At 40.0% G+C, this 12500-nt stretch overlaps 1 protein-coding gene across 1 annotated transcript in view; it reads right to left on the minus strand.

Moving 5' to 3' along the window:
* The window catches only part of LOC137991348 (protein mono-ADP-ribosyltransferase PARP14-like), a 35554-nt gene that overhangs the window by 13879 nt on the left and 9175 nt on the right, over positions 1 to 12500 (minus strand). Inside the window, 8 exon segments of the mRNA XM_068836453.1 lie at positions 1817 to 2143; positions 3025 to 4543; positions 4846 to 5070; positions 5376 to 6923; positions 6925 to 7253; positions 9697 to 9936; positions 10485 to 10727; positions 11883 to 12176. Of these exon segments, the coding sequence (XP_068692554.1) occupies positions 1817 to 2143; positions 3025 to 4543; positions 4846 to 5070; positions 5376 to 6923; positions 6925 to 7253; positions 9697 to 9936; positions 10485 to 10727; positions 11883 to 12176 (4725 nt within the window).

Raw genomic sequence — 12500 nt, forward strand, 5'->3', positions numbered from 1 at the left:
TCCCCTGGCCTGCTTCCTCCATTGTAGGAGTTACCAGGAGTACCTAATGTATTCCTAAGCTTCTTGTTTTTGTTTTTTTTTTTTGGATTGCCCCACCCATCATTACTGCCGGTAAAATCCAGATACTACCCAACTCAGTGTCACTGTATTTCACTCCTGCTGTAACACTTACAGACAGGCAACCGAGTTTACTCTCAAGGAGCGTCTAGTTCATTTTCATTTATGTTGGCAAGAGAATATCGATTTGTCATGATGTTTGGGAGTCGCGATCACTCCGTGTTCGAACCGAAGTGGACTGGGAATGATCGACGAATGCTTGTCTCAATAAAGGTTGTAGGTGTAGCATTGCATAGCATTGCAATATCGAGATACAGCACAGCACAGCATTCATTTAAAGTGCCCCTGTGACCAAAAAATCAATTCATATTTTTCTTTGGATTTCAAAACTGTGTTAACAAAACACTAAGTGACCCACGTTTTAAGCCTTGATTTCAAAAAGTCACCTCTTTATTTTAACTGTAATTTTCCTATTTAATGGTCCGCCATTACTAACATTATGTTCTTGAGAGAGCTGGATCGAGGAGAAAATGACGTCAAAGGCTCACTAATTTAAGAATGCAATACGTGTGTAAGCCGCAGAATTAATATGCAGCACGGGGGTTTTGGGCTTTCAGACTTTTAAACTCACGCTTTGCATATATAATAAGCTGCGTTCACACGCTGAAATTTTAAGCTAGTGAGCCTCTGACGTCACTTTTCCCTGGATCCAGCCGTCCGAGGTCCAATCGGCCAGTTTTGAACGTGAGTAATGGCGGACCGTGAAATCCAATACTCAAAGTAAACGGCCTTTGGATAAAAATCAAAGCTCAAAATTTTGCCAGTCAGGTGTTAAGCAAACACACTTTCAAAATCTGAAGGAAAAAACGAAGTGGTTTTTTTTTTATCACAGAGGCACTTTAAACTCGATAGAATTCTCAAATCCTGTGAGAGGGAAGTTATGGTCTATGTTGTTGGTATTTTTTTTTACAAGAGTGCGATGCACCTGCCATCATATTAATTTGGCTCCTGGAAAATACCTTAATATTCAAAGCTTTGGTTGACTCAAATGCCGTTTTATCGCTTTTATATCCCCTTGCTGATTCGACTTGCTAATGATGTGGAAATGAATTGCGACCCTTTGTCCCTTTTGAACTCGTCAAAAACTATTACAGCTGACTGTCTCCAAGGCCTAGGCCAACCTCGACAGACCGATAGAATAGTAGCTTCAGAACAACACTTTAAGAGTTTACTTATTTTTCGCCCTTCCTTTGCAATTCAGCAAGGTTGTGCTAATATCAGGCAGTGTTCACCCACCCCAAGCATGATTCCGCTAAACAAAATTTAAACTAAACATGTAGCATCATCGCTTCTGCACGTACTTCGTGCCCATATTTGATGTTTTAAAAGAGAAATAGACAACTTACACGATAGCGTCGTTTGACAACAACTACCGGAATTCAGTTTGATTTTCTTTTCTTATTTAAATTTTGTATTCCCAGTGGGATTAAAATAACAATAGCTCTAATTAGCATGAGACAAGCAAAACCTGAAGTATTCTGGGACCTGTAGTCAAATGGCGTCATCATGAAATGTCCTATTGATGCCAGTTTTTATGTCTGTCCTCTTATTGATGGTAAAATTACATCATAACATTGTCAAAGTTGTTGTGGATCCACGACCGGAATCGATTCGGTAAAACGGACTTGGCTGCCGTCTAGCTACGTGAGTGAAAACCGAGGAGGTTAGAGATACACACATAAAGGTCTACTTTTCTTACCATTCTTTCCGTGAAAACTTCTGTTGAAACCCTTGTGGTTAATCAGCTCGCAGGTATCGTGATCAGTGCCATGAAAGAGGTTCATTTCATTGCTACCTTTTGTTTCATCGATCTTTTTCTTTCGAATGGCGTATGTTGCGTAGAGAGCTGGGTTCTGAACTCGCTCTATCTTTACAATATTGTTCTGACATGATTTTCGGAACTGACTTTCAACTCTTTGATACTCCTTTGCATCATTACTTGGATCAAGCTGATAGAGATGTACAGTTTTCTCAAAACCACTGGGATCCTTTGGCTGTGGAGTCCAGTGTTTTGGAAGTAGGTCACCTTAAGAAAAATATAAAACTATCTGTCATTGTATGCTAACTGCAATGGGCATAACATTATTTCCAGATAGCGTTAAGTAAAGTCACGTTGTTAACTGTATGATGATCAAGGAATAGATTAGATGTCACACGAACATTATCTGTCTGTAGCTTAGAGGTTTATTTTTGCCGTGGGCAAATACTTACTCGCATGAAGAGCAAGTTCCCAAAGTTGGTGGAAAAGAAACTATTCCTTTGTCTTCGTGTTGATTATCTTATTACAACTAGCTTTGGATGGACAAAATACGAAAAAAAGTATTACGTTTAAATGAGACTGATTGGTCTTTTAAGCGCAAAGACAAAACAGATAGTATTCTGTCCGCCATTAACAAATGGGACGTTTACTTAAAGTCACTTGAATTTAATAGGAACATCCCAGGTACTATGCTCAATTTCATGAATAAGATTTCATTTTAAATAAAGCCCAGACTTTTTCTCTTGGGAAATGTTACATATTTTGCCCATGCTCAAATCCCACTCTTACAAATGAATGAAATAGTTTCAGTGATCGCGAAGCCAACTGGTTTGGATTTTTCAGCGATGATTTACTGCTCATTGTTGAAAAGCTCTTTTGACCATATTCTTATGGAATTTGTGCAAAACAACTAGTACGTTATTATTCATTATTATGCTCAGTCGGGTCGTTATGAGATTTGATTGATTGGAAGTGAAGATTTCAAGTTGTCTGTGTTCAATAGTTTGCTAGGCAGCAATTCCGGACCATCAGAAAATCCTCTTGGTAGTCAGATCGGCATTCGAAACCCTTAGTCCAGCGCTTTAAATAGTGGGTAACGCCCCCTATCTTCTTATCACATATATTCCAGTTGTTTGCATCTAACTTACTGTTGTTTACTCTACGGACGTCAGTAATGCCGGAAGCTTGAGTCTCCTTCATAATCATCGACTGGAAGTCTACTCGGTAATGTCCATCTCCAATCACTACTCCAGATTTCTTTTCAACGTAGGCAACTTCAATCTTTGCGTTTACAAGAGGTTCAAATTTTTCAAACGCACTCGTGTCACCATTTTTGTACATCCACTGGATAACCATTGACAAGACCTCAGCTTGTTTGCGTTCGACTTCTTCCTCTTTCAAATGATCCAGAAGGCTATAAATCTCTCCCATTGCTTTCAGTATGTCATCAGTCTCTCCACAGACCACTATCCGCCCAACCTCTCTCTCAAGAGTTGCCTTGACATCGTATTTTAATTCCAGCGCGTGGATTTTTTGCATATCCTGCGAAGACAACATTGTAAGTGCCGGTTTCTCAATTACTTGCCTTTTGGAGTTATCTTGCATAATTTCATTGATCTCATTAACTGATCTCTGGAGATCCTTTTGGCAACCAGCGAAGATAACGAGCTCAAATTTCGCTTCCAAATCGTTGAGGGTAGTCCTTGCAGGTGCAGATGCAAGTGTTTGGTCAGATCCTCCGAGGCCCAGGAAGTTGGCGGCTCGCCGAAACCAACTGGGCTTTTCTTGTGAGACATTCCCTGAAGCTTCCTCTATTGCTGACCGAACATCTTTAATCATTTCCTTCTGGAAAATTACCATTTTGACGATCTGCATTGAAGAAGGTTGCTGGTCACTAAAGTCTCGAACCGCCGATAGCATAATTCGGGCGGACTGCTTTGAACTTAGGCCAAGATTACCTGTACCAATGGCAGGAAATGCAATCGATGACATCTTTGCTTTCTCGGCTTCCTGAAGACATGATACGATCCATGCTTTTATGCTGTCTACAGTCACTTGTTGAGAACGTACGATGTGCAGAGTTGAGTTCGCTTTCAAGTTGCCTGCTCTTGTGATGACAACTGATCCTGGTGGCTGGGGTCCTCTCTGAGAGCATTCGTCTTGAATTGATTGACCTCCTTCCTTTAAAATTGCAGCCCCAGCTCCCCCACCTCTGCCAATGTCTAAATCTTCGTTCGAAATGACGACGATAGCTTCAGTTTTCTCTTTTGTGATGTCTCCCGGGTGTGCCTTGAAGCAGAGCGAACCGACCGTTGTTTCTAAATGATCCTGACTTCGTTCTCGCAATGTAGAAAACGCACCTTTCGCGGTAAAAGATGACTGGGGCCGTTTAACCGGCGAAGGGGCTTTGCCTTGCTTCCTCTTCATTAATTCCGTGTCAAAAGCCTGGAGAGTAAGCGCATCTTGGTCGTAAAGCACAAACCTTACTTCTTTGATTGATGTCTGTGGGTTTTTCTGGCTGAATGATAACACTTCATCAAAGTATATTTTGGCTACTTCTACACGGGGAAACTGAAGCGTACCAGTTCCAATGGACGGGAAACAAATGGATGCCATTCCTCTGGTGGAAGCTGTCTGGAGGCATTTCTGTAGGAGACCTTTCAGAACCTGTGGCAATAAAGGGACCTTACTGGTCAAACGCGATAACTGCATTTGGATACTAATTCTCCCTTTTGGTGTTCCTTTTTTTTTCAGTTGTAATTGACTCATTTTAGGGCTGTTTTGTCTCAGTGCTTCAACATACTGTTCCCTTAGCTGCAAATGCTTCTTTCTTATAGCAAGTAGTTTCAACCACAAATATTCAGATTGTGCAGCGGTCACAATATATGTATATCATTGGTTAAACAAGCTATCATTTAAGACAAGAACGACTACAAAAATTATCAAGCACAATCCAAAGGAAGTTTTACCTTTCTTGCTCCGACTTTACTCCATTTGCAGCATATTGCAAAGATGACTGCCTTACATTGGAGATTTCCTGGACTATTGTAGACAGCAATATCACCAACAGCTACGTGACCCATATTGAAACATTCCTGTTGAAGGATTGGTCCAGCCTCCCTGCTGAGCGCCTTTGCGCATGGATTCTGGTTTAAGTTCATGTTAGAGGCTGCTGTTCCCACTATTATGTCAGCCTAGTTATGAACAAAATAAAAGAAAACTTACAGACAACAAACAAAAACATAACTGTTAAGTTTGATCTTAGGGGGTGCGAAAAAAAATGCAATCCCGTTTGTGACGGTGAATCCAAAAAAAAAAAAAATTCTTGTGAGAAACAATCTTTCCTCTGCCCGATATTTATCTAAGCTTTTTTCGGTCTGTTTTACGAATGTCATCGATGGGAACACCGTCCAAAATCGCTCAAGATACCCAGTTGTCATTTGAATATCGATCATTGACGTTGAGCAACCAAATTCTGAAAGTTATTTCTCTCAGTTACCTGCTCTTTAGCGAGGTCGCCAGCTTTCATGGTGATGCGAATGCCCTGTGGAGAATTAAGATATCTTGGGGTCTTTGACATTCCAAATACACCTGGACCGTAAGTAGCTCTGAGTGCAATTGCTGTATCAGGTGAGTGATCTTTGTGATCTCTGAATTCCGTTTCAGCTGCAAATCGTTTCCTCATTTCTGCCTCGAAAGCACGCACCGTAGTGGAGTCGTTGTTGATGAGACGGATTTCTGATAGCCTGCACGCAGCGTTCTCTTCGCAAAATTCAAGGACGGCATTCAAAATGACCTTAGCACAAAGGTCTCGCGGAAAGCCAAACACTCCTGAGCTAATGGCTGGAATAGCGATTGAGTTGTATTTCATTGCCTCCTTGACTGATTTTGTAACTACATATTTTAGATACCGTTCCTGCTTTGTTTCGTCACCGTCTCTGACCTGTTTAGTAGCTTCATAATCCCATTTTGGCCCAACGGCATGTATAACCTTCTTACATGCTAACTTCCCGGCTGTAGAAACCATTACTTGTCCCTCAAGAAGAGGGCCCTTATTCCTTACGTATTTATCACATTCAAATTGAATTTCTTTACCGCCTGCTTGCACGATAGCTGCTGCAAGACCTCCGATGTGTTTCAACTCCCCATTTGCCGCATTGACAATGACATCCACGTTCTCTTTTGTGATATCGCCTTTTAAGACCGAGATTTTTTTCCCTTGCTTTGTAACATAGCTGCAAACGAATTTTTGCGTGGATCCCTGGTCCTGGACTTCGTCTTCATTGATCGATTGGTGAGCTTCAATTTCTTCCTCGTTATGCTCCTTGGCAATGATTATGCAACCGTGTTTTGCCCCTGTGCTTTTGAGTATGCTTTTCCCTTTTTCTTTCGTAAAGAACTTCTTCATCCCGGGCTTGTCGACTTGAACTGAGTGTTTGTGTATAGAATCAATAAGTACACGAACTTGTGGCAAACACTTTTGTAGTCCAGCTTCAGCACCAGAGACCTCGATACCTTGTCTGTTTGGGGCGGTCCTTATGTCGATGGAATAATCAGCGAACTTTGTCTTTATTTCCTGGATCTTGGTTTTCCATACTTCGGAGAGAAAGGATGTGATACCGTACTCTGCTTGGATTGTTTTACATAAAATTGTGTTCCTTTCCAAAAAATCAGTGATCTTGTCAAAGCATTCGTCTACGTAACTTGCTATCCCACCAATCCAAACTGTGCTGCAAGAGATATCCTCAAATACGTGTACCATGCAGTTTGGCGCGATTGAAGACTTGAAATCTCTCCAAAGACTACTTTGAATGAGCGTAGCGTTTTCAGGTGTCAAACGGAGACTACTTTCTCGAACAGCATCCAGCAGTATCTTCTCTGCCTCTTTTGCATTAGTGGAATCCACACCAACAACAGTGACTTCATTAGAGACTTGGCTTTGATCGTAAAGAAGCACTGCACCAATGGCTTTCTCTTTGAAAAGATCAAGAATAAATTTTGAAACTTCAGGTTTTCTCAAAACGTCTACTAACTTGCCTGGCAATTCAGCCAGCAGTTTTTAAGCAGTTTTTAGCAGTTTTTAAGTCCTGCACCCTTCCATGCCATGACTGATTGCAATCTTTTCTGTTGCCTGCAGGAGAAATCGAAATTATGACCTTAGATTCGAGACTTTTTGAATCTTCAATTTGAATTTTGAGCTCCTTGGAAACCTCTTGTAGCTCACGATCGTGGTTGCTCTGAATGAACTTAAGGACATGAGAATCAAGTGGTATCTCCGTTTTCTTCTTCGTGTTGTTATGTAGGAAAGGATAGTAAGCCACGACGGTGAGTTTGTTCCCTTCAAGTTTGTGCTCCTTTCGGCTGACACTTTGAACACCTAAAATTCACGCAATAAAACATGTGAGACCTGAGATTTGATGAAGGACTAAATGTGAGAAGCTATCTTCTCAGTTTTCACTCGTCTCTCCAAGCCTTTACACATGGATTGTTTTAAACTCACACGGAGTTAAAACTAAGACGGCCAAAATCTTTTTTATTGCTTGAATGAATGGGTAAAAAGAGAAAAGGAAAAAAACAAACAAACAAAACATGCGTGTAAACGTTATTACCGTTGCCGGTTGTTTCCAACATTATATTTTACAATGATGAAATGGTATATGAAATGAATCATATATAAACTACGGATATGAAATCAAGTGAAGCTATGATCTTCGCAGTTATGAACGCAATTTTTACAATTGCGTAGAGAAGCCTGAAAAATTCAGGACCTCGATGGGGTTTGAACCCGTGACCTCGCGATTCCGGTGCGACGCCCTAACCAAATGAGCTAGCTGGAAATTATGGAACACCTGCATCACATGGCAAGGAATGAGGGACATGAGGAAGCGAAGTCACTTCAGAGCAGTCTCTAGAGCTATCAACTATTTTCTTCCTTTGGCGAGATGCTATTGGATGATCATTGCTATAGAAATTTGCATGCAGTCCAAAATGGAAAGCAAAGCTGGCGGCCCCGTCGAGTTTACGGTTATCTACAACAGCGAAGAGCCCTCAGTTCTATAAGGACTTATCTGGAAAATTTCCACTTACAAATAAATCGATTTTTTTTCTCTTCAGGCGAAATGTTGGACATTCTTAGCGTATGAAAGTGTACTGTTCTTCGAACGATCACGGACGTATTGAAAATTTGATTTTCTCCTGTTTAATTTTCCCGCGATCTCACCGCAAGGATTTAGATTCATTCTCAGTACCATTCTCTGGTGTACAGAGACTTTGATAGAAAAACAGTTCCGTGGCCTTAAACGACATAAAGAAAACAAACAGCGGTTACAAACATTTTCATTTTATACTTGACGTTTCGTATGTTGCAACATACATCATTAGAAGTGACGGTTCAAACTGTTACACAAAATTTTAAACAAAACTAGAGCGAGGCACTGGTAACCAGTTAAAAAGTGTGATAACAAAATCGTAACTTCCGGTAGTTAATACTTCCGGAAGAAATTAATAAAGAAAAAGCTTCTCACTACCAATCATTAAGAGAGGGTTTTAAGTCACTGATTAATAGCGTTTCTTTAATTTTACACTGCAAGTCGGGCACTCCAGTTCAAAGCTCTCACACAAGTCGGCCACGCCTCTGCTGTTGCAGACCATACTATTTCTACCGGTCATAACATCAAATGGGACCATTTTGAAATCCTCGCAACTGGAATGTCCGACTTGCAGTGTAAAATTAAAGAAACGCTATTAATCAGTGACTTAAAACCCTCTCTTAATGAAAACATTGGTAGTTAGAAGCTTTTTCTTTATTACTTTCTTCCGGAAGTATCAACTACCGGAAGTTACGATTTTGTTATCACACTTTTTAACTAGTCACCAGTGCCTCGCTCTAGTTTTTTAAAATTTTGTGTGACAGTTTTAACCGTCACTTCTGATGATGTATGTTGCAACATACGAAACGTCAAGTATAAAATGAAAATGTTTGTAACCGCTGTTTGTTTTCTTTTCCTGCTGAAATTGAAATGGCCAAAGGACAAAAATATTGAACGACATACTTTTGGAAAAATAATTCTTATTGATACCACAGAATTGCAAAGTTAAATTTTTCGAAGACGATTCAGCTGGAAACAACATTCCGCCATACTTTTCTTACCAAAGTAGAAGCTCTACTTTAAGGTTCAAAACCGTGGAGGATAAAGATGGAAAGTGAGTAATTTTTGTCTCAAAGAAAGGCTATTGATGTTAAGTAACAGGATGAGATTGATACTAGTGAAAAAGTCAAAGTCAAAGTCTTGAAGAGGTATGCAAAAAAAATAGTTTTCTTCACTCAAGTCTCTCTATTTATGCCCGATATAATTTAAGCGTGTCGCTACGTACTGCGCATGCGTGTCCCTCATTGTTTGCCATGACAGATTTAGTATAAGAGATCACTTCTTATAAAACTGAGGCTGAAACGTTATCCATTAGAGTGTAGTGACCGAGTTCTCCATTTAAAATAAAAGTTATCGTGCAAACATATCATGTTAACGTGAAACCAAATTAAGACTTTGATGTGTTGTATGATTTTACCGTAAAATCGGTAAATGAAATGCCCCGTCATTCCTTGATGCCTTTACATATCCTAATTCTAAAATTTTTCAATTTCTCATTTACTCGTACGCTAAATCAAAATTTTGAAATTTTGAAATTCCATAAGGACAGGAGTATTACATTGCTTCATACTTGAAACATTTGGTTACACCAGAGAGCAAACTGTTCAACCGATATCGGTAAGTAGAGGTGGGGCGTCTTACTATCGATTATCAATATGATACTTTTCTTACTTGAAGGATCCTCAAAAAACACCAGCGCCTCATCCTTCCATTTTCGTTCCACCTTTTGAACGTCCTTTCCGCCGCTTCTTTTTTCGTTCTCAAAATATAACCCTACAATGTCATCCGATGACTCCTCCTTTAGTCCGGTAACCTGGATACAAGTGCAGACTGGCACGCGCTCCAAACGTGGTTTGCTCCCTTCCACTCCTTTATTGTCTTTGCGCACTTTATCGAACAGAGTGGGAAAGTCTGAAAACAGGAAATTAATAAATTCACTGCTTTCGGTCTTCTATCGCCCCAAATCTCGTTTTTAATAATTCCGTGATAACAGGAATTGCTGTGATAGAATACGATAAGCAGTGCTCTATCACAGTTGCAAACTGGAGTCGAATCCGAGGATTTGTAAAATGCGATGCAACACTGACTCGACTATCGTATATGGCTTACTAAACGCCCACATTGAATGTTTGTGTCCCCTGCTAATTTTTATAATACAAGATATGTTAATGAAGAAAATCCAATGAAACGTTTATGTAAATGAAAGGAAATCTGTATCAGTTTTAGACAGACTTAAAACGTTTTCAGTAATTTTATACTGACAAGCTCAGCAGTCATTATTGCGTCGCCGTTAATTTATGTATGACTTGGTACTGATGATTCTCGATAGATTCTACTTTTTGTCAGGATATAAAATTCTTGGGTAGTATTTCTTGAAAGACTCTCTTTCATTTACAGACTTCATTAGTTGACACTCTGCACAGAAGCAATCATGAAGCAATAGGTGGTTGCATTCTTACCTGGTTCCTCCTCAAAGACAGCCAGCGCATTATCGTTGAAACCAAAGTGCACTTCCTTTACCTCCACGTTGCTGAATTTTTCTAAGTATAAGGCCAAGCAATCTTTACTTGTCTTTTCGAGGTTAAGTCCTTGAACGTGTACTTTCACAGGGTCCGGTGGTACCTTTTTCGTGGGAAGACGTCTTCTTACTTTTATAGGTTTCTCGTTAATCTTGTGCTCGCCCTTCAGGAGTCTTTCCAAATCTATTGAAAAACAAAGCTATTAGTAAGTAAAACATCTCAGCTCTGCGATACCCGGCAATAGCGCAGAATGCCTTCCCTTGCATTTGAATTCAGTTGAGCCGTTTATTCAGTTCATCACCTAACGTGAAGCTAATAAATGTTTGTCCTTTCTCGATTTAAATGTCTACAGGGCCGACCAGAGAAATTTAGAGACCAAATTTTACCGAAAACCCACATATTATACTGACAGATAACTCCCTGGCCTATCTTCCATTAGAAACATGTAGCTAAAATGTTGCTTACGAGGGATGAATATCTGCCAACCGATTTTTGTGATTCTAAGGCCCAGGAGCAAGAATATGTTCGTGGCGTTTTTAGGGTCACTGGCTACCAATAGACTCTTCTAGACTCCTTCTAGACTCCAAGTCATATTTTCGCCAAACCTTCCTTTACGGAGCAAACAACGATCTTACGCCATCTACCCTATCCCTTAATTTACTTGAAATGGAAGGATATCGGTTTGGGACAAGTTTTAAAGAGCATTTGCCTGTTAAGTTTCACTATCGGATGGCTATTATAGAAACACACGAGATCTTCGGATAAACACCATTCAAATTTGAACCATGGAGCAAGCAGTTAATAACACTACAAGATGCTATACAACATGGCGGATCTCTCACTTTGTACCCATAACTCCGCGCGTCACATATAGATCTGCATAGCATTCTTGTAAGATACTACAGCATCAAAAGCCGGTTTTCTTTACAAAAAGGAAAACGCTGCGTTGCAGGAACATGCTTGGGAAAATAACCACACAAGTGCTTTGGATAATTCTAGAATTATCACTACCAACCGGTGGTACCACCAATGCAGTTGTTTGAAAGCTTAGCAGATCAATGCCACATTCGCATCTTTAAACCGTGCTGACGGAGGCCTTTTACCTCACCGTCACCAATTTGCGTCTTATTAAAACAAAAGGACTTTAATTACTATATATATCAATAGTAGGCAAGACTTTTTTTTTCTTGACAAATTAGTGACATATAAAAGGACGACGACACGAGACAAGAGAGTAGGAAAGTTGGGTCTTGGCAATTATAACATTTTAAGCTGCATCGATTTCGTTATTCTCCAAACCAGAGAACTGAGCATCGAAAAATATCTTACAATATGTACCTGACACCTCTTTGAATGTTACCATGGCTTCCCCATTATCGATATCAGTGAAATCAATGTTGAGAACTTCACCTCCCCCAGATCTGCGTGAATTCTCAAAGTAATAATAAACGGCATCTTCTGTAACCGAGGGCGAGAGACCGCTAACGATTATAGTGAGATTTTCTTCCAGTTTGTCTGCGTTTTCTTCAAAGCTGTCATCCTTTTCCTCCATCTCGACTTCTTCAATTAAGGACACACGAAGACTCGCGCCATCGAGTTTGTGAGTGGAATGCTGAGCTGCTTTGAAGGCGTCTTGAGAAGTCAAACGAGCAAAGGTTCATGGATAAAAAGGAAAGAAAAACAAACAGTGAAAACTTAAATACAATAAATTTGAAATCCGTTTTATACTCCCTCAAAATGTACGAAAGAAACATTCGTTTACAATCTTTAAAAGTCATAAAACTGTACGTATTCGAAACAGAGTTTTTAGAACCTCACATAATCTATGTAGGTCTACTCGATCTAGTAACTAATGAAAACGTAGAACCTCACATACTCTATATTAGTCTACTCCCTCTAGTTTCGTCTGATCAAACAGACTTCATCAGGGATTCTAACGAGATGTCTAAAGGGAAC

This window comes from Montipora foliosa, chromosome 1 (genome assembly GCF_036669935.1).
Source record: "Montipora foliosa isolate CH-2021 chromosome 1, ASM3666993v2, whole genome shotgun sequence".
NCBI classification, from domain to species: Eukaryota; Metazoa; Cnidaria; class Anthozoa; order Scleractinia; family Acroporidae; genus Montipora; species Montipora foliosa.